A 22,554-nucleotide genomic window follows, 5' to 3' on the forward strand; every position below is an offset into this window, starting at 1 on the left:
CTCAGGTCTCCCTGGAGCCTTCTCTTCTCCAGGCTGAACACCCCAACTCTCCCAGCCTGTCTCCAGAGCAGAGCTGCTCCAGCCCTTCCATCATCTCCATGGCCTCCTCTGAGATTCTCTCCAACAGCTCCATGTCCTTCCTGTGCTGGGGACCCCAGCCCTGGCCCCAGCCCTGCAGGGGGTCTCAGCAGAGCAGAGCAGAGGGGACAATCCCCTCCCTGGCCCTGCTGCCCACGCTGCTGGGGATGCAGCCCAGGACACGGGTGGGCTCTGGGCTCCAGCCACGGTGCCAGTTCCTGCTGAGGGAACACCTGGGAGCATTTTCAATCGCCAAGAGTCAAAGCGATGCAAACAACTGTCACTTTATTGTCATTTCCAGCCGTACCCCAAAAGGCACACAACAAACTTCATTGGTACAAAAAAATCATTTCACTGCGGGGTGTTGTTTTGTTGATGTTTGTTTTGGTTTTTTCCCCCCATCTACTTCTCCTCGGCTTGCCCCTCCCGCAGGGCAGTCACTGGCTCTTCCCATCGCTCCGATGGGGAGATCCTTTCACAGAAAGGATTATTTCCTGATTTTTCCATGGTGTGGACAGACAGCTCATGATTGCAGCCCACAAAAGGGGCAGGCAGGGATGACCATCCCAGCCACCTGCAAAATAAATGGCACCTCTGTGTGCCCCCCCCCCCCCCATTTGGCTCCTACTTGCCCAAGCAGGAGCCCCATTGCAGCCCCCGGCATCATTCCAACTCCGGGATGCTCCAGTTTGGGTTCAGCTGTGGGATAATGGGGTGGGGGGTGGGACCTGGTCTTGCTGCCCCTCCCATCCTCCCCAATGCTTTCTGAACAACTTTCAGTATTTCTTTACACAGTTGACCTTTTTTTCCTCCCTCAAACTCAGTGTTTCTGTGAAGCAGTGGGTGAGGGGGGGACACACCTGGACCAGGGTGCCAGGGGAAAAAAAAATAAGAGCCTGGGGATAAATTTAAGGGCTTTTCCTGCCTGTAGCAGCCCATGCAGTTCTAACACACACTGAACCCCCCCCCCCCACGACCACAAAGTCAGCTGGGGGGGGTTACCACTAGCACAGCCTGGTATCCCCACCTGGGATGTGGTTGTCCACATGAGAGGTTAGTGGGGTGTTCGCTGCAGTCCCCCAAAAACCAGAGCAGGGCACATAGCTCTGACCCCCAACCCCTCCACCCCCCTCCCCAGCATCCCTCTAGGGCAGCTTTAGGGGAGATAAGGAAGCTTTTGGTGCCACCCACCCCCTGCTTGCCCTGCCAGCATTTGTCTTTCTCCCATGATTTTTCCATGAGATCCCTTAGGCTGGGTGAAATGGAGCACTGGGGTGGGGGGGAGGGGACACAGCACCCATGCCAAGGTCCCACAGCACAGCCCCCCAGCAGCACCCAATGCTCTCCCCTACCCCAATAAAACCCTTGATTCTTCTTTTTGCACCGTGCCAAACAGCAACACTCCTTTTCTTTTGGTACCAGCTCCCCTCGCTCCGCTCCCTTCCCCAACATTTCTTAGAAAAATAAGATTGTGCTTATTTATAAAATAACTTTTTTTTTGTTGTTGCTGTGGTTTGTTGGGTTTTTTTTTTAAGAAAAGTTTCCAGTTAAAAAAAAAAAAAAAAGGAAAAAAAAAAGTGGCCTATCAAAACATGGCAAAAAACTTTTGCTGTCAATTGCTAAACTCTTAATTAAAAATATGGACTAAAAAAAAACAAGGCTTTGTGCTGTGAAGATTTGCTGCTGTCATCCTTCACCCCCCTGGGCCTGACGGTCAATATTACACCGGGGCAGGTTGGAGGACACACTCTGAAGCCACCCACTTTCTGTCCTAGCACATCACCATCCTCATCCTTTAGCAGGACTGTTCGAACTGTGAGAAGATGGAGAAGGTGCATGAAAAGCCTTGGTGAGACAGCAGGGAGGCTGGAGCGGGAGCAGCCCCGCTCGCTGCTCGGCGACACGCGGCTCCTTCTCCAGAGGAAAGTCTGGTTTCTCACCTTCGTGCTGGGAAAAAAACCTGGGATTGTTCCTTAAAGAAGAGAGGCAGATCCTTTGTATAAAAGGCATTTTTAGAGCAGAAGGAAAATGCAAACGGGTCTGTAAGATCCAGACATATATAAACATCCATACCTTGATATATTTCTATATGTCATCTCTCTATATCCAAGCTTTGGGATGTGTTATGGCAACATCCTTCCAGGTGATCTGTTGGGGTTTTTTTTTCCCCGTTCTTTTTTGCTTTTCTTTTTCTTGGGTGGGTTTTTGTTTCGTTCGGTCTGGTCTGGTTTGGGTTTGTTGGTGGTTTTTGTCTCAAAAGAAGGAAAAAAACCAAGCTGCCAACAGCTCCAAGGGCTTCCAACCACCTGGCTGGGATGGCTCTGGCCGTGTTTTTGGAAGAGGTGGGTTGATGCTCTGCCCCAGCAGCTGCTGGACGTGCCTTCCTCCAGGGACATCCCCCTGCCCGGAGATTCCTGGCTTCTTATTGCTTAATTCTCCCTTTCCCATACTGGCCTTGAGGGTATTTATTTACATTTCTTTGGCTTGACTTGAACACAACAGTCTGGTACTTTCTCTTTGGTGTCGGTTGCCACCAAGCCACCAGTTGCCACCAAGCCACCAAACTTGAGCCGCCGGCAGCGCTGAGGATGGGGGCGAGGAGGAGAAGTGGCCACTTGGCCACGAGGCAATGAGAAAATACGGGTTGGCTTCTGCTAGCTCCAATGCGTGGTGCTTCTCCCAACTCGTGTCGGGACACCAGGCAACTTGTGCTTTGCACAAACTCATCCAGAGAAGAAAGGACGCTGGGAGACAACCAGCGGGACTCCGCCGTGCTGGGGGTCTCCATCCCACCCACCGTGGGGACCATCCTCCCAGTGCCATGGTTTCCACGGCCTTGGTTTTTCAGCATGTGGGACAGGGGTAAGGCGACGGTGACGGCCCCCGACGCAGGGCAGGGAGCCCCAACCTCACCCCCCACCCCGGGGAGCTCAGACGACGAACTCGGGGACTTCCTCGTGGGTGAGATCCAACGAGAAGTATTTGCTGGTTCTTTTGACGGGGAAGGTCTCCTGGATGTTGATGCACTGCTGGGCCAAGCAGCCGTTGCAGTAGAGCCCGTCCTCCTCCAGCCCGTGGGCGCAGCCAAAGGTGTAGCTCTGGGCTGTGTCCTGGCAGAGGTTGGCCAATTGCAAGAAGTCCTTCTGGTAGAGCCGGATGTCATCCAGGCTCAGGCTGTGCCGGTCCGTCGACGTCTTTGGTTTCCTGCACGATGTCTGGGTAAAGCAGAGATGGGGCTCAGGACCCACCAGGGAGCCAAGGGGGTCTGGGAAAGCCAAAACCCTGGTGCCAGCAGAGCTTTGGGTTTTCCCAAAGCCCCGCCAGTGCCACGTACCTGGGGTAAGGAGTCAGTGCTCTGCCCTCGCAGCTTCACCACTGTCTCCGAGGAGCTGGAGGTGGAGGAGCTGATCTCCTTCACAATAAGCCCTGTGAGGGAAGAGAGGAAGAGTAGGGAGTGAAGGTTATTTTGGAGCTTCTCAGCTCCCTTGGGATTGTGCCCTCTGCCGCTGGGGGCTAGTCTTTGCTTGGGGGTGAAGGCACCCTCAGCTCAACAGGGCTCTGACAGCTCTGCTTCATAGAATCACGTGACCATTTTGGTTGGAAAAAAACCTTTGAATCATTGGCTCCAACTGTTAACCCAGCACTACCAAGCCCACCACTAAACCTTGTCCCTCGGCACCATATTTTAGATACCCCCAAGGATGGTGAGGTACCTCCCAGTAGCTCCCAGCAGAACTGGAAGTTTGGGTGACTCACTGGGCACAGGCACAGCTCTGGAGAAGCCAGGCTCACATGTGTGATAACAGCACCCGTGCTCATGGGAACAAGCGAGGGGTTGTCATGAAAATGACAGCAGGGGCCAGCAAATGAGAACATCACCAAAATCATGTCCATCATCCACAAGCAGCTCCTGCCACCATCCTGTGGTACCTCCAAATAACCCTGGGCACTTCTCCCCGTGCCACAAGGTGGCTGCACAGAGCATTAGCTCTGCTCCCAGCAAAACCTGCACCTTTCCTGGGCAACTCCTTCTCTTCGTAGTTTTGCCAAATGTATCCCATCTCTTCTTTGACCTACAGAGCTACTGGCTTTTCCCAGTGTCCCAGATGGACACTTTGGGCTCACTCCACTCTGCTGAGCCCTGAAGGTGTGACTTGTGTGGAGGAACTGCAACCAAAAGCAGCTGTCTCCTTACCCGAGTGCCCGTTGAACTTGCGTGACAGCAGCATGTCCTCCGTGATGTAGACACACATGTCGGGGCTCACCTCCATCTCACCAGCCTGCTCCAGCTCCCGGGGGTCATCCACCAGCATCTCAATTTCTGTAGGGGAAAGAGGAGGTGGGACGAGTCATTCATTGATGTGCACCTCCAGAGCACTCTCCAACCCCAAATCCCTGGGGAGACTCCCACCAGAAAGCCCACGCTCAAGCTGGTTCCTCACCATCATCCTGGGAGTCCTCCTCCAGCCGGTCCTTCCCCCCACTCTCCACGCCGGAGGTGTGGGAGCTGCCGTGGCTGGTCATGGAGCTGCAGGTCTTCAGCTTGCGGTGGGCGCCGGCGCCTGAGAAGCCATCTTCAGGTCCCATCTCCCTGGGTTTGGGGTCAGCCTCGATGCCCGAGGTGTGGGAGCTGCTGTGGCTGGCAGTGGAATGCCGGGAAAGGCGCTTGTGGCGGATGCTGCCGGCGCTGCTGCCGCTGGCCCGCGAGCGCTTCTCCAGCTGCTCCATGTCCAGGTCCAGGGTGTCGCTGATGTAGGACTCCCGGTACTGCTTCTTCTCTGCCAGGCCAGCAGCACAGCATCAGCACCTGCCAGCCTGCATCCCAGCCCTCCAGGGTGTCCCCACCCCTGCCACCCTGAGCCACTGTCACCCAAGCCCAGCAGGGTGTCCCACCAAGGAGACAGCCCCGTCCCGGTGGCATTTGGGGATGGTGGGGTGGGGAGCATCCAAGCTGCTGTGCTCTGTGCTGTGCCAGCCCTCTTAAGGAGGATGAGGGGGGAGAGGAGGAGGAGGGGGAAGATGAAAATAAAAAAGAAAGAATATGAGGAAGAAAAAGAGGAGGGAGAAAAAAAAAGAGGAGGGAGAAAAAAAAAGAGGAGGGAGAAAAAAAAAGAGGAGGGAGAAAAAAAAAGAGGAGGGAGAAAAAAAAAGAGGAGGGAGAAAAAAAAAGAGGAGGGAGGAAAAAAAAGAGGAGGGAGAAAAAAAAAGAGGAGGGAGAAAAAAAAAGAGGAGGGAGAAAAAAAAAGAGGAGGGAGAAAAAAAAAGAGGAGGGAGAAAAAAAAAGAGGAGGGAGAAAAAAAAAGAGGAGGGAGAAAAAAAAAGAGGAGGGAGGAAAAAAAAGAGGAGGGAGAAAAAAAAAGAGGAGGGAGAAAAAAAAAGAGGAGGGAGAAAAAAAAAGAGGAGGGAGAAAAAAAAAGAGGAGGGAGAAAAAAAAAGAGGAGGGAGAAAGAGGAGGAAGATCTTATGTTTGCACAAGGGCTTTCTGAGCTTGGAGATGGATGCGCAGCCCTGGGAAGTGCTGCACTGAGGCACTGGGAGGAACTGGGCCACCAGGGACCACAGTGGGGCTTGAGCCCATCCCAACGGAGTCAGAGGTCACCCAGCCCAGCCAGGAGAGAGTCACCCATGCACGCTTGAGGGGGCACACGTGCACAACCACCCCCAACATGCTCCCACCCACAGGGCTGGCAAAAAGACCGGGCAGCCCATCCAGGCTGAAAACCCAGGTGGGAGCCCAGAAAAAGGTGGGATCTCCACCCGGGGAGGGGCAACCTACCCTCGTTCTCCTCCAGCTTGCGGACCTGGCGCAGGACGGGCTGCAGGTTCATGTAGAGCCGGTGGCTGCTGCTCAGCAGCTGCAGGAGGTGGCGGGAGCGCAGCGGGCAGCCCGTGTAGTAGATGAGCTTCCTGGCCGAGGGCAGCCCGTCCGGCAGGATCTCAAACTTCTTCCCCTGCACGGAAGAAGGGGGAGCATCAGCCTCGGAGAGAAACATACTCTAATTCTCACCCAGACCTGCTGCAGCTCAGCTGTGAAGGGGCTGGAGCACAAGTGTGAGGAGGAGCAGCTGAGGGAGCTGGGGGTGTCCAGCCTGGAGACCAGGAGGTGAGGGGAGACCTGCTGGCTCTGCAGCTGCCTGAGAGGAGGTTGGAGCCAGGGGGGTCAGGCTCTGCTCCCAAGGAGCAAGTGATGGGACAAGAGGAAACGTCCTCAAGTTGTGCCAGGGGAGGTTTAGATTGGATCTTGGGAACAATTTCTTCCCCAAAGGGCTGTCAGGCCCTGGCCCAGGCTGCCCAGGGCAGGGGGGGAGTCCCCATCCCTGGAGGGGTTTCCAAGCCCTGTAGATGTGGTGCTGAGGGACATGGGGCAGTGGTGGCCTTGGCAGGGCTGGGGTTAATGGTTGGACTTGGTGATCTGAAAGGTTTTTTCCAACCAAAATGACTCTGTGACTCTGTAAGGTCTGTGCAACACCACCCCATGCCGAAATCAGAGAAATTCTTCACTACAAGGGTGGTTGAGACCCTGGCCCAGGTTGCCCAGAGAAGCTGTGGCTGCCCCATCCCTGGCAGTGTTGAAGGGCAGGTTGGATGGGGCTTGGAGCAACCTGGTCTGGTGGGAGGTGTCCCTGCCCATGCAGGGGGGTTGGAACTAGATGACCTTGAAGGCACCTTGCAACCCAAACCAGTGTGTGGCTTCCTGGCAGGGGCAGAGATGCTCTGCCTGGGGATGGTGACACTCACCACAAACACCAGTTTCCCCACGTTTGTCCAGGGGAAGTCGTAGAGCAGCTGCTTTTCTTCATCCAAGTTCTGCAAAAAGAGGAGAGGACAGTCCTGGCTGAGGATGCTGGCTGGAGCAGGGATCCGAGCACTTGATCTCACTCAGCCACCTACCTGGAAGATCTGGATGCCCCGTGTTGTCAGCCCCAGTGTCAGGGATGCTTCCACCTCCCTCTTGTCCTAAGGGGGGGGAAAAAAAAGTGATGCTTTTGAAGACAATTGCTGCATAAGGTGGATAAATCTGCCCCTCAGCCCATTCATCCTCCTGCAGCCACCCCATCTCCAGCACAGCACCAGCAGCCACAGGCAGTAGGTGCCACTTTATTCATAGAACTACTTAGGTTGGAAAAGACCCTTAAGATCATCAAGACCCTTAAGATCATCAAGACATGTTAAGATCATCCCCTGGTGCCTGCTCACACCACTCAGGAACATTCCAATTTAGGGTATGGAAAAGGAGTTTAACCTCTAAAAACTTGCAAGGACCTTCAGAAATGGAGCTGGGTCCAACCAGCTCCTACACTGGCACTTAGTTGCTCTCCAGAAGGCTTTTCCTCTTCAATTAAGGATGTTCCAAAATGGTTTGTGGAGCACCAGCTCCCAGCAAACAAAGCACTTTGCTGGGACAATAAACCCAGCAAACATTTCTTTGGCAGAGGATACTAAAAAACACAATCCCAGAAGCCTCAGAACTGCTTCCTCACACCCCAGCAAACCTGTCACCTCTCCATAACTTGTAGAAAATGGCAGGACTATAAAAAGCTGCATCTCCTTTGAGAAGCAGGGCCTCGAGCCCACTCTGCTCCAGCCAGTGAGTGCCAGTTCCAACACAGATCCTCCCAAAATACCTTAGGAGTTACTTGGCAGTTGCTCCTTTCAATAAGAAGCAGCCCTGAATGGAAATCCCAGCCTGGGCCAGTGGCTGGGGCTCACCTTGTACAACCTGTAGTAGTGCACGGCCACGTCGTCCAGCCTCACGGCCTCCTTGATGTACTTGAGATGGGCTTCAGAGGCTGTCAGGGCAAACTGATCCTTGTGCATGTTTGGGACATGCTTCAGGATGTAGTCCTTGCCCCTCTTGGCAACCACCTGTCGGAGGAGAAGAGAGGATTATCCAGGGGACCTGCTAATGCTGGGACATGAATTGTTGGAGAGAGTCCAGAGGAGGCCATGAAGACCATCTGAGGGCTGGAGCAGCTCTGCTCTGGAGACAGGCTGGGAGAGTTGGGGTGTTCAGCCTGGAGAAGAGAAGGCTCCAGGGAGACCTGAGAGCACCTTCCAGTGCCTGAAGGGGCTCCAGGAAAGCTGGGGAGGGACTTGGGACAAGGGCAGGGAGTGAGGCGACAATGTGTAATGGATCAAAACTGGAAGAGGGGAGACTTAGGTGAGACATTAGGAGGGAGAAATTCTTTGCTGTGAGGGTGGTGAGACCCTGGCCCAGGTTGCCCAGGGAAGCTGTGGCTGCCCCATCCCTGGCAGTGTTGAAGGGCAGGTTGGATGGGGCTTGGAGCAACCTGGGCTGGTGGGAGGTGTCCCTGCCCGTGGCAGAGGGATGGAACTACGTGATCTTGAAGGTCCCTTCCTACCCAAACCAGTCTGTGATTCCATGCTGTGATGGCACATGGCACATGGGGAAGCTAGCATGACCATCCCTGCAGCACGTAGGGAAATCCCTGCCAGCAGCATGGGCCATCCCAGCCATCACACTGCCCCAACCCTCCCTGCCTGCAGCTATTTGCAGCCCCACAGCTGTCAGAGGTTATTAATAACTGGGATTAAAGCAGAGATGGGGAGGCAGCAGGAACAACACCCGCCTGGGAAGCCTTAGAGCAGCCCAGCATGGCCTGCTTCATGAGACTGCACAATATCAGAGAATCCCAGATTGGTTTGGGTTGGGAGGGATCTTAAACACCATCTAGTCCTAACCCCCTGCACGGGCAGGGACACCTCCCACCAGCCCAGGCTGCTCCAAGCCCCATCCAACCTGCCCTTCAACACTGCCAGGGATGGGGCAGCCACAGCTTCTCTGGGCAACCTGGGCCAGGGTCTCAGCACCCTCACAGCAAAGAATTTCCTCCTCATGTCTAACCTCAATTTCCCCTCTTCCAGTTTTGATCCATTCCCCCTTGTCCTCTCCCTCCCTGCCCTTGTCCCAAGCCCCTCCCCAGCTTTCCTGGAGCCCCTTCAGGCACTGGAAGGTGCTCTCAGGTCTCCCTGGAGCCTTCTCTTCTCCAGGCTGAACACCCCAACTCTCCCAGCCTGTCTCCAGAGCAGAGCTGCTACCACAACGGGGGGATCAGGGCACTTACCCAGGCAGGGAAATAGGCCTCGGGCTCGAAGTACTTCCCGTAGTGTTTGTTGCGCTTGAAGTCCCCCAGGTCGGCCTGGAGGGCGAAGGCGGTGAGCAGGAAATAGGCTTCTTCCCGCAGGACGCACTGGGAATGCAGCACCTGCTTCCGGAGGTGCCAGTAGTAGTAGTAACGGGCGGTCCGGTCGCTGTGGGGGGAGCAGGGGGGACTGGTGAGGAGCAGGGAGCTGGCGGGACATCCCCCCAAACACCAAACCCCCCCCCGGTGCCCAGCCCAAGGGCTGGGAGACGAGTCCGGCACCGTCCTCCCACTGAGGGAGCAGGGTTGGGCGCCCACTTGTTTGGCCCCTTGTTCCCCGATTCCTTATATCCCGGAATTCCCAGCCAGCGCCTCCCACCGCCAGAATAGCCCCCATGAAGGCCTTCCCACCTTGCTTTGGTTGCCACCGTGTCCCCTTGCACCCGAGACCCCGAAAAGTTGTTTTTTCCCCCCCCTCCAAAAGTGGACCCGAAACTCCCACGTGTGAACTGAAATCAGGCCGCGCCGTGGGTTAAGCTGTGACCAACACCTAAACTCCATGTCCCCAGCCCCCCAAAAAGCTCTGTCATCACTGGTGGGGAGCAGTGTCCCCTGCACCTGCCCCTGGCACCCAGCCACAACAGAAGGGATGAGCTTTTGGGTGCATGAGCAGCATCCTGCGGATCCTGCAGCACCCCACACCACCCTGCAGCATCCCACTGCATCCTGCAGCACTTCACAGCACCCCGCAGCACCCCACTGCATCCTGCAGCACCCCACAGCACCCTGAAAGCACCCCACAGCACCCTGAAAGCACCCACACCATCCTGCAGCATCCCACCGCATCCTGCAGCATCCCAAGGCTGCAGCACCCCACAGCACCCACACCATCCCGCAGCACCCCAGAGCATCTTACAGCACCCACTGCATCCTGCAGCACCCCACAGCACCCTGAAAGGACCCACAACATCCTGCAGCACCCCAAAGCACCCTGAAAGCACCCCACAGCACCCTAAAGCACCCACACCATCCTGCAGCATCCCACAGCATCCTGAAGCACCCCACAGCACCCACACCATCCCGCAGCACCCCAAAGCATCTCACAGCACCCACATCATCCCGCAGCACCCCACAGCATCTCACAGCATCCCAAGGCTGTGCAACCCCAGGGAGAGGTGCTGGAGCCAGGGCTCCCCTCTGGGTGCTCCCCCCAGGGGGTGCCCACAGTGGGGGGGGCCAGGGGGTCCCACCCTACCTGATGAGCCTGCCGTTCTCCACGTAGTACTGCACTCGGAAGTGGATGATCATCGGGGGGCCAAACTGGTCGATCCCCTGGAAGCCAGGAGATATTCAGGGCTCCTGCAGAGACCCCAGCATCGCGCCCCGGCCCCTCACCTTGGCTCCCTCACAGCCCCACTCCTGACCCCCCCCCACACTGGGCTGAAAGCCTCAAGGAGGAGTTCACTCACTAATGACTATTTCCAAAATTATCACTTGATGCCCATTTTTTCCCTAGTTTGCTGACGTACAAAGAGGATTTGGTTTTCAAGTAGCAGGTGGCTGGGTTAGAGACCCCTCCTGGGTGTCTGCTGTCCCCCCACTGCTGCTCTCCCTCTGCCACCCCTCACCCAGCCTGTCACCCACTGGTCCCCAGCTCAGGTGCCACCTCAATACCAGCACTGGAACCTTCACACCAACCCCCTCAGCACATCACGTTGCAATAATTAATATTGGGGGGGGGGGTGAGAAAAAAAAAACCAAAATGCTTTAAGAACTGGCAGGAAGGGGACACCTTCAAGATTCTGAAGCGTAGGGAAACAAGGGAGGACAAAAAACCTCAGGGACACGTGTCCCCAGCTGGTGGCACCGGGGGTGACGGCCACCAAGTGTCATCCGGGTTCTGTTCATTCTGCACACCCGTCCCCAAGCCCCGTGCTGGCACACAGACAAGTGTCCCCCCAGCAGACCCCTCCCCAGCTCCACCACCTCCCCCTCGGCTGCGTTCCCGTGTCCTGGAAGTGACCTGCGACGGGGACAGGGGTGGCCTTACTGCCGTCAGCTCTCCATGCAAGACCTCACCGCTGACCTTGCTGGCCTCCTTCTTCCACTCCTTGGGGCAGTACTTGTAGAGTTTCTGGGCCAGGTCCATGTACACGTGCTCATTGTCTGGGGTGGGGACAGAGGTGGCATCAGCATCCCCCCCGCATGTCCCCCGCATCCCGCCAAGGCCTGACCTGCTCCCCATGACCCATAACATCCTCATCACCTCACCTGAGGCCACCAAAGGGCTTGTTTTGGCAAACACGCACCCCTGGCCCGGTGGCACCACGACAGCACCTGGCACCAAACCCATGGCTGTAAGCCCCCCGACTTACTCTGGATGACGCTGAGCCCAAAGAGGTGACAGTCCTTCAGCCTCAGGAGGTCACACACCTGCACCAGTAACTCATGGCACAAAATCTTCACCTGCAACAAAACCCACACGTGGTCCCTGCTGCACCCAGCCCAGATGGTGGCACCAAACCCCCTGCCAGGTCCCCAGGCAGGACCAGGGAGGTGACAAGCTGGGACGTGGGGCTCGTTTTTCCATGAGGTCAACATGGAAGTCCCCAGAAGCACAGTCCCACCCTGAAGCACGGGACCAGAGCTCTCCTGGGGGTGGGATGCATGGGGGATCAGTGCCAGGGAGACCTCGCTGCAACCAGCTTGGAGCCAAGGAGATGGTTTTGGGGGCAGAATCCAGAATATTGGGTGGTGGGGAGTTGGAAGAATTAAAAACAGAGGAATTTTATGTTAAATAATAAATATTACATCTGACTCAGAGCCAGAGCCTCTTCTGCTGATTCGCTGGGTGCACGAGGCCAAATTGGAGGCTTGGAGAAGAGGGGCTGGAAAGTGCCTGGTGGGAAAGGACCTGGGGGTGTTGGTCACAGCAGCTGAATATGAGCCAGTGTGTGCCCAGGTGGCCAAGAGGCCACCAGCATCCTGGCTTGTGTCAGCACTGGGGTGGCCAGCAGGAGCAGGGCAGGGATTGTCTCTCCGGGATCTGGGGGGGCACCTCCAATCCTGGGGTCAGTTCTGAGCCCCTCACCACAAGAAGGACATGGAGGGGCTGGAGCGTGTCCAGAGAAGGGCAAGGGAGCTGGGGAAGGGGCTGGAGCACAAGTGTGAGGAGGAGCAGCTGAGGGAGCTGGGGGTGTCCAGCCTGGAGACAAGGAGGTGAGGGGAGACCTGCTGGCTCTGCACCTGCCTGGGAGGAGGTTGGAGCCAGGGGGGTCCATTTTTTCACAAGAAAAAATGGCCTCAAGTTGCACCAGGGGAGGTTGAGATTGGATCTTGGGAACAATTTCTTCCCCAAAGGGCTGTCAGGCCCTGGCCCAGGCTGCCCAGGGCAGGGCTGGAGTCCCCATCCCTGGAGGGGTTTCCAAGCCCTGTAGATGTGGTGCTGAGGGACATGGGGCAGTGGTGGCCTTGGCAGGGCTGGGGGAATGGTTGGACTTGGTGATCTGAAAGGTCTTTTCCAACCAAAACAACACTACAGTTCTATGGATTGCCATCCCTGATGGATGTGAGGCTGGAAGGAGGAAGGCCTGCCCATTCCTCGCCCTGCTGCCCCACAGTGTGGCACATGGCAGGTCTCCTGCCAAAAACCCTGGTGCTTCCAGCAGCACGTCGGGGCACGAAGACGCAGGAGAGCGTGAAACGCTGCCACAGCCTTTGGGAGGAACAACTCGGGTGCATTTCCCCGGCAGGGCAGGAGCAGGCAGGCCCAAAATGAGCAGCAGAGCTTGGAAATGCAGCCAGTTGCAGGCGTGACGAAAGGGCTGGTGCTCAGAGGGGGGTTGGTTCCTTACGTTGATGATGATGTTGAGGGAGTCGTCATTAGGGAGGAAGATGCACACGCTGCGTCGGTCCTGCATGACTCGGTTGTTGTGGAAGGTCAGTTTGTTCATCGTTGGTCCAGGCTGGGGGTTGGGGGGCAGGTGGTGGGCACCTCACCAGTGGGCCGGGGCCGCCTCGGTCCCCACAGGTGCCATCCCTGTGGGCAAGAAGATGGGGAGCTGAGCTCCACGTGTGGCACCGCCACATCCCCCCCCCCAGAACAGGTGACCCCCCCCCAAAACCTCCCACCCTACCTCCCGACCCCGGTGTCACCGTTCAGGCAAGGCACAGGGGGGCAGCTCAGCCCAAAATAAAACCTGAGCCAGCAGATTTATCCTCCTGTGAAATCAGAAAAACCTCAGGAAAGGGTTTCCTGGCATCTTTTAAAAAAAAAATAAAGGTCTATCTGATGGGAACACACTCAGAATCACAGAATTGCCAATGCTGGAAAAGACCTTTAAGATTATCAAGTCCAGCCTATGACCAACACCACCACCTCCAGCCTTTCCTTGAACTCGGCTCTGCCAGAGGGGAGCAGTGTGGGAGGCTCTGGTCCCAACAGCAACATGGCAAGGGGCTGGTCCCAGCACCATCCCCCCCAGCTCCAGCTCTTTACAGAGGTTAATTAAGCCAACCCAGGTGCCAACAACAGTGACCTGTGATGGGAATCACCAGCTGTTGCTGTTTTGCTTAAATCTGTACTGGGGCCAAGCGGGTGAATCCATTCCAAAGCCAACCCCAAGAAATTCTGATTTTCAAGGGCAAAGTGAGTCCAGAGGAGGCCACGGAGATGATCCCAGGGCTGGAGCAGCTCTGCTCTGGAGACAGGCTAGGAGAGTTGGGGTGTTCAGCCTGGAGAAGAGAAGGCTCCAGGGAGACCTTAGAGCACCTTCCAGTGCCTGAAGGGGCTCCAGAAAAGCTGGGGAGGGGCTTGGGACAAGGGCAGTGGTGGGATGAGGGGAAATGGTTTCCAGCTGAAAGAGGGGAGATTGATATTAGATATTAGGAGGGAATTCTTTGCTCTGAGGGTGGTGAGACCCTGGCCCAGGTTGCCCAGAGAAGCTGTGGCTGCCCCATCCCTGGCAGTGTTGAAGGGCAGGTTGGATGGGGCTTGGAGCAGCCTGGGCTGGTGGGAGGTGTCCCTGCCCATGCAGGGGGTTGGGACTGGATGGTCTTTAAGGTCTCTCCCAACTCAAACCATTTGGTGACTATGAAATATTCCTTAAATCACTTTTTACCCCACAACCATCCCCAGGGACACAAATGCACACATGACACCATGAGCAAGGACCTTTCAACTCTAAACTAGCTCACCTTTTTCCTAACCCACAGCTTTTTGCTGGCACTGGCAGCAGAGTGTCTCCCTCTTTCCCAAATATTTGCTTTGTTCTAAATGAAAACGCCTTTGGCTCCCAAAACAGTTGGAACTTGCACATTTGTACAGCAGGGAAAGAAAGTGCCCTGAGGTGACTGTGTTGGGTAGTTACTGGGGTTTTGCAGAAGTTGGGAAATCGAGAAGTGATGGATGGTCTGGCCACGTCACTTGGGGTTTGCAGCACTGGGGTCATGAGCAGCTGCACAGTGTGGCCATACACTGAATCCATACATTGTCCCATACATTGCATCCATACATTGTGGCCATACATTGCATCCATGTATTGTGGCCATACATTGCATCCATACATGATGGCCATACTTTGCACCCATACATTGCATCCATGCATCGTGGCCATACATTGTAACCATACATTGCATCCATGCATTGTGGCCATACATTGCATCTATGTATTGTGGCCATAGTTGCATCCATACATCATGGCCATACATTGCATCCATACATCATGGCCATATATTACATTCATGTACTGTGGCCATACATTGCATCCATACATGATGGCCATACTTTGCACCCATACATTGTGGCCATACATTGTATCCATACATTGCATCCATGTACTGTGGCCATACATTGCATCCATACATGATGGCCATACTTTGCACCCATACATTGTGGCCATACATTGCATCCATGCATCGTGGCCATACATTGCACCTATGTATTGTGGCCATACATTGCACCTATGTATTGTGGCCATAGTTGCATCCATACATCATGGCCATACATTGCATCCATACATCATGGCCATACATTACATTCATGTACTGTGGCCATACATTGCATCCATACATGATGGCCATACTTTGCACCCATATATTGTGGCCATACATTGCATCCATGCATTGTGGCCATACATTGTATCCATACATTACATCTATGTATTGGGACCATACATTGCATCCATACATCGTGGCCATACATTGCATCCATACATGATGGCCATACTTTGCACCTATGCATCGTGGCCATACATTGCATCCATGTACTGTGGCCATACATTGCATCCATACATCATGGCCATACATTGCATCCACGCCTCTCGGTCAGGTTCTCCATCTGATCCCGGCAGCCACGCCCCGACACGACTGATCCCGCCGGGAAGCACACAGCCCCACGGACGGGTCGGTTTCAAGGTTCATTAACAATCCCAGAGGAGGACAAAACGGGGCTGAAGGTTTTTGGCGAAGGGCCTGGGCTGGGCTGGGCACCCGCAGCTCTCGTGCCCCAGCGCGGGGCCGGGCGTGAAGCGACTCGTACGGGCCGCGGCAGGGAGGGAGTTGTGTCCTGGCACAGCAGCTGTGCCCTGGGGCTCCTCCTGCACCCTCCACACCCTGCTCCCACCCAAAGCTCTCCCAAAGGGAGAACTGGAGCACATTCCCATCACGTGAGCTCCAGCCACTCCAAACGACAGCCACAGGCACAAACCAACACAGGAAGGACATGGAGCTGCTGGAGAGAGGCCAGAGGAGGCCATGGAGATGATCCCAGGGCTGGAGCAGCTCTGCTCTGGAGACAGGCTGGGAGAGCTGGGGTGTTCAGCCTGGAGAAGAGAAGGCTCCAGGGAGACCTTAGAGCACCTTCCAGTGCCTGAAGGGGCTCCAGGAAAGCTGGGGAGGGGCTTGGGACAAGGGCAATGATGGGATGAGGGGAAATGGTTTCCAGCTGAAAGAGGGGAGATTGATATTAGATATTAGGAGGGAATTCTTTGCTGTGAGGGTGGTGAGACTCTGGCCCAGGTTGCCCAGGGAAGCTGTGGCTGCCCCATCCCTGGCAGTGTTGAAGGGCAGGTTGGATGGGGCTTGGAGCAGCCTGGGCTGGTGGGAGGTGTCCCTGCCCATGCAGGGGGTTGGATCTAGATGATCTTTAAGGCCCCTCCCAACCCAAACCAGTGTGATTCTCTAATATTTGCACAGAAAACGCTCCAGTTCCTGCCACCGAACGATAATGCCCCATCAAACAACAACATCGGGCACCCTGGGGTTGGCTGGTGGCTTTACCAGACCCCCCCTCTGCTCCAGGAGCTTCCCCCAGGGCACTGCCAGCTCCCTGCAAGCTGGAGCTGGGGCAGATTTAGTAACTGGTCACAAAAAGCCCTTTCCTGAGCGAGGTGCCTCCAGCAGCCCCCGCCAGACGCCAGCAAATTCTTTCCCAGCCTCTGCCGCTGGTTCCTACAATGTCAGCTTTGATTCCCCAGGCCCCTGCGCCGCTGCCCTCGCCGAATCGCTCCCGCGGCGACATGAGGCCTGGACGTGTCCAGCTCCGAGCTGGAAAGAGCCTGGATTGCAGGAAGAGCCCCCTCACAATGCCGAGCTGGGAGGAGTGACACGGGGCAGGAGAGGGAACCTCAACCCCCGGGGCAATTTTGCAAGGGGTTTTCCATCCAGAGAGCAAAGCCAGCTGGAAAAAAACACTGGGAATGAGGACTCAGGCATGGATCAGCCCCCACTGCACTGGGATATCCAGGTTTTCCAGCTGTGTTTTCCTAGCTATGAGGAAAAGAGCATTAAAACTCCATAGAAATGCACTGCAAACCCCATATATATGCCTTCTAAATCCAGGGCTATGGGGAGAAAATTCCTCGATCCATCATGTTTTCAGCCCCAGCTGCTGGAATGCTGTCTCCCTGCCTCATCTCAACACCACGGGATGAACCCCGTGGCAAAGCTCTGCTGTAAAGAAAACATCCTGCAACAAACCTGCCAGCTTGGAAAAGCAGCCAGGGCCGTGGCTGCTGACTCGGCGGGGATTTATTCAGCACAGGGGCTGGCAAACAGGGATGAGGGCAAGTGGAGCCTGGGCCTGGAGCAGATGGAGGTGCTGGAGCAGTGTGCCAGGCTCTTCTAGGGAATAGAAATCTGGATGCTATTCCAGGGTTGGGGATTTCATACTCCTTGAACTTGGGGACTAAACATCCCTTGAACTTGGGGACTGAACATCCCTTGAACTTGGGGACTGAACATCTCTTGAACATGGGGACTGAACATCCCTTGAACTTGGCGACTGAAAATCTCTTGAACGTGGGGATTGAACATCCCTTGAACTTGGGGTCTGAACATCTCTTGAACGTGGGGACTGAACAACCCTTGAACTTGGTTTCCACACGCAGCGTTTCTTCCCCACCCCCTCATGCATTTTATTTCAAAGAAGCCTCTAACTCTCTGTGCTGTGGGTTTGGGTCAGATTTGTCCCCCTGGGGCATCCACCGTCGCAGTGCCAACGGCCCAACCCCGCCCCAAACAGATCCAGCCCCTTTTCTCCTTCACTGAAATTCATCCTCCCTTTAGCCAAAATATCAATTTGGGTTTCAATTCTGCCCTACCAGCCACCTAACCCATGGCCAGGCTTTTGTTCCAGCCCTCCCAAGCTGCCAGAGGGCTGAGGGAAGGGGTTCGGCACGGGATCCACACGTAGGCACGGGCCGTCCCGCTGCCCGAAGCCCGGAGCCAGACGGGGAGATGAATTCCTGGGGCAGGAATTTCTTGTTTTTTAAGAGTTTGGAGTCGGTTTTACCCCACATCACAGGGCGCAGGTATGTGTGAGCTGTTATTACAAGTTTTAAGGCCGTCACTTCATGCAGCCTCTACCAACCCAAAACCGAGATTAATTCCTGCTTGCGGTTGCCCCGTAATTAAAATCGTCTCCAATTCTTCATGAACTCAACAGTTTCCTCCTAATGAAGGGAGGCAGATGAAAGAGACCTTCACTGGGAAAAAGGACTCGGTTATAAATATTACATTACTTCATCCGCCACAAAAGCTATTTGGATGCTGGAAACTCAGCCTGGGCAGCCACGGGCCAACCCCACCAGCCCCACCACCCCCAGACGATGCCCCCAAGCACTGCAGGCACCCAAAAAGCCTCTGCAAGGACAGTCCACCCTGGAACTCCCCTGCCTCCATCTCTGCAACACTCCCCTCTCTCCTCCTCCTCCTCTTCCTCTCCATGCAATGGGACCAGTGGTGACACCCAGGGACGGGGACAAAGGGCCTAGCCAAGAGCCTCACCCCAAAAACGGGACAATGGCCTCTCTGTCACCCACGAGTTGTGGCGCAGCTGCAACCGCAGCCAGGCTGGGGACAAGCCCCACGGGATGTCCCAGCAGGGCACGGGGGAAGGCAGCTCAGGGATCCTCTCCTCCCATCCATCCCTCTGCCCTGCATGGAGCTGAATCCAGCCTGGAAAAGCGGATTTCCCTCCCACCAGCACCCCGTGCGTACGTTACCCCCGCGGCACGGCCACCCCAGGCCCTGCCAGTCCCTTCCTTTGACACACTAGAAAATAAACAGAGCTGCCCAGCTCTGCTGAGGATGCACAGAGCCATGGATTTCACTGGCACAGGCTCCAGTGAGGGAGGGAACAGCCCCTGCTCTTCCTCTTCCCTCTCTTGCCACTGAAGCAGCCCCTTCCATTTCATTTCCTTCCGGAAAACTTTGCCTGGAGCCTTTGGGATTCCAGCAATGTCTGCTAGAGGGTCTAGTTGCACCAAGACTGGGTTTGGGGGGGTCGGGTTAGTGCTCAGGACACCCCTGCTCCCCCATCTGGCTCTGGATCCTGTCCACTCTGTATTCCCCGGGGGGTTTTATGAACCATCCCCCAGCACCACCAGCAACAAGCCCAAACCTCCCAGTGCTCCTGGGACCACAGGGGTGGCTCCAAAGGATGCACATGGATGCGAAGCAGCACCTTTCCTCCCCTTGCTCTGTGGGCAGGATGCAGCCCAACATCTGTAAATCCTTTGGGATTTGGCCTTGGCTGCAGGATCTGCTCCCTGGCCCACAAAGCAGCCAGCAGGGGCAGTGGCACCGTCCTGCATCCCCACACCACAGAAAGCACAGCCCCAAGCTTCCAAACCACCAACATCCCTATTTAATAACGCCCCCCCTGGAAGCTCCAGCCCCAGGGAAACCCTTCCTTCCCGGGGCAAAGCACTTTCAGGGAGCCCAATCCACAGCATGTCACTCCCAGGAAAACCTCCCATACATGGGATCAGCACCCAAACTCATTCCTTCTCCAGGGAATGCCCAGCACTTGGGGCACACGGGGAGGGGGGGGGAGGAAAAAAAGGATGTAAAGTGCTTGGCAGACCAAAAACCAGCTCCATTTTATGCCCAAACACACGTAACCACGCCTGGACTACCCAGAGCCCCTTCTGCCTCCAGATCCAGCAAAATGAAGCAAAACCAAGTCACTTCGAATCCTGGAGAGGGCAGAGGGGGGATTTGCCCTCCCCCAGCAGCACCACTCTCCAGTTCTCCAGCTGGGATTGCTCCTCAGCCACGCCAGGGCCTCCATAAACTTCCCTGCCCCAGCAGCAACAGGGAACAAGCTTTTTTTTTGTTGTTGCTGTTGCTTTCTTTTTTCGGGAAGGGGGTTTGAAAAATATCCTGAGCTTACTTTTCAGACGAGGGAAAAGAAAAAAAAAAACAACAACACAAGCAGAAAAGTCAATTACTAACCAGGCAGATATTTTCCCCACCGCCACCGTTTGTGTGCTCCATCTGGAGTCCAAAGGCTGCTTTTTATTTTATATGTATATATATATATACACACCATTTTTAAATTTATTTAATTATATTTTTTTTTTAGCAGGAGGGAACTGACATCATCTTAATTTGAAATTCGCATTTATTTTTACATCTGGTCTGAATTAATCTTTTTCAGCGTCCTGACTTTCATGTAATGGAATAATTGCTTACAGACTCGGAGTTTAAAGAGCCTGAATAAAACCAGTTTTGTTTTGTGTCGTGGTTTTTTTTCCTTTTTTCTTTTTTTTTTTCTAAAAAATCCCTTTATGAAACGATAGTAAAAAGCCAGTCTCTGTAAGTGAAGCCCAACACGCCTTCGGGACTGGGAGTTTTAAGTAAAACAAGAGAGTTTTCAAGGAAGAAAACTGAAATGAATCCCTGCTCTAGCCAAGGGGGTGAGTGAGCCCTGTGGAAAAACATTGACCCAAAGCAGGCCAGGAATCAGGCAGAGCAGCAAAGCTGAGATCCAGCAGCCCTGGAGCATCCCTGAAAAAGGAGAATTGGGCTGAAGGGGAAAATCCAGCCTCATGAGCAGGAATGCAGGAAAAAGAGGATTCAGGATTGTGAGGTGACAGTGAAGGTGGTGGGGGGGGGACAGGGATGGACACGACTGCCTGACTCCCAGTTGAAGGGCATGGGAATGCCAAACACCGTCCTGGGAAAGCTCAGCTCCGTCCTGGGAAAGCTCAGCCCTGATTTCCTCACTGCCACGAGGGCACCATGTCAGTGAGAGCCCAATTTAAGAGCTGCGTGGGTTTATCCTCCAGACCTCCAGAAGATGGAGAGGATTTGCATCCCCGGTGGAACACATGGAGAGGACCATGAGTGGCACTAGCAAGGACCAGCCTGCACCCCAAGCCACAGGACCTCCACGGTTAACCCAAGAGCAAGGGGATCCCACAGGTGGCCGTGACCCAGAAACAGGAGGATCCATGGATGAGAGGATCCACAGGTGAAGGGGCCAAGAGATGATGGGACCTATGGGTGAGGGGTCCCGTGGGCCGAGTGCAGCCCCTGGGTATGGGTGCCCATGGGTGAATCCTACCCACAGAAAAGAGGTCCCACAGACAAGAGGACCCAGGGGTGAGGGGACCCACAAGTGAGGGGGTCCACTGATGAGTGTGTGACCCATGGGTGAGGAGACTCGTGGATGATTGTGACCCATGAGTAAAGGGGTCCCACGGGCAGGGGGATGCATGGGTGAGAGTGACTCAGGGGTAAAGGGTCCTGCAGGCAAGGGGACCTTTGGGTGAGCATGACCCAGAGGTGAGGGGATCTGTGGGTGAATGTGACCCCTGGGCAAGTGTTGTCCACAGACAAGGGGACCCACGGGCAAGGCAACGCACAAGTGAGTGTGACCCAAAGGTGAGGGACCCACGGGTGAGCATGACCCATGGACGAGTGTGACCCAGGGGTGAGGGGACCCATAGGTGAGGGGATCTGCGGACGAGTGAGACCTAAGAGTGAGGAGTCCTGAGGGCAAGAGGGCCTGTGAGTGAGGCAGCCCACTGGTGAGTGTGACCCATGGGCGAGCATGACCCACAGCAGAGCGTGACCCATGAGCAAGGAGACCCTTGGGCAAGGGGACCTGCGGGAGGGTGTGACCCTCGAGTAAAGGGTCCCATGGTCAAGTGTGACCTACGAGCAAAGGCTCCCACGAGGGAGGGGATCCGTGGAGGAGCGTGACCCTGGGCGAGGGGACCCGTGGGCGAGCGTGACCCACGAGAAAGGGGACCCGTGGGCGAGGGGACCCGTGGGCGAGCGTGACCCACGAGAAAGTGGTGCGGCAACCGAGGGGACCCGTGGGCTGGGGCGGTCGGGACTGCGGGGCTCGGGGGGGGACACCCGTGGGGCGCCGGGGGGTCCGGCGGGGCCGCTGCTCGCCCCCAGCCCCGGCGGGCGGGCGGGCGGAGGAAATGACTCGCATTCCTGCAGCCGGAGCCTCTCGCACTTCTCCGCCACCGACCAACTCATCTCATCCCCCCGCCCCGTTCCACCCAGATCCAAATAAATAAATAAAAAAATAATAATAATAAAAAAAGCGCAACAAGCAGCTGCCCCCGGCCCCAGCCACACTCGGAGGGGTGTGTGTGTGTGGGGGGGGGGGGTTTCCCCGGTCCCACCGGCACCCCCACGCCGGGCCCACCCTCGGCAGCACCCACGGGGGCTGCGCCGGGCCGGGCTGAGCCGAGCCGAGCCGGGCTAAGCCGGGCCGGGAGCGCACCTACCTGCGGCTCCGGGGGCCGTGCTGCCTGCCGAGCCCTGCCTTGCCGTGCCGAGCCGTGCTGAGCCGTGCCGAGCCGTGCCGAGCCCAGCCCAGCCCGGCCCAGCCCAGCCCAGCCCGCCGCCCCCGCCCCTTCCCCGGCCGCACCGCCCCGAGCGGCACCGGCACCGCCTCCCGCCCGAGCCGGGACCCCGGGACAGGCCCGGGGAGGGGACCCGGGCACTGAGCCTGGAGGGGGCACGGGAAGTCTGCTCCTTTCCTCCCCGTCCCTGTCCCGGGGTCCCGTGTTCCCTGGAAGGAGCAAGAGGTGCTCTTGGAAGGGAGCTGAGCATCCCCCGGGGT

The 22,554-nt window shown here is 56.0% G+C and overlaps 1 protein-coding gene across 2 annotated transcripts; it reads right to left on the minus strand.

Moving 5' to 3' along the window:
* Positions 1-346: 346 nt before the first annotated feature.
* FRMD6 (FERM domain containing 6) lies at positions 347-22,284 on the minus strand. 2 transcript variants are annotated; one of them, XM_051621161.1, is made up of 14 exons: positions 22,217-22,284; positions 13,037-13,221; positions 11,558-11,648; positions 11,269-11,348; positions 10,438-10,514; positions 9,165-9,351; positions 7,789-7,944; positions 6,970-7,035; positions 6,817-6,885; positions 5,855-6,029; positions 4,521-4,856; positions 4,274-4,399; positions 3,413-3,504; positions 347-3,293 (listed from the first exon to the last, which is right to left on the minus strand). In XM_051621161.1, exons 2-14 carry the CDS (start codon positions 13,133-13,135, stop codon positions 3,009-3,011), a joined length of 1,839 nt encoding a protein of 612 aa, XP_051477121.1. In that variant the 5' UTR covers positions 13,136-13,221; positions 22,217-22,284; the 3' UTR covers positions 347-3,008. The 2 variants fall into 2 exon arrangements, with proteins under 2 accessions (XP_051477121.1, XP_051477120.1); XM_051621160.1 differs by having other exon boundaries at positions 11,206-11,348.
* Positions 22,285-22,554: the final 270 nt, after the last annotated feature.

Source organism: Apus apus, chromosome 5 (genome assembly GCF_020740795.1).
Source record: "Apus apus isolate bApuApu2 chromosome 5, bApuApu2.pri.cur, whole genome shotgun sequence".
In the NCBI taxonomy this organism is placed as follows: domain Eukaryota; kingdom Metazoa; phylum Chordata; class Aves; order Apodiformes; family Apodidae; genus Apus; species Apus apus.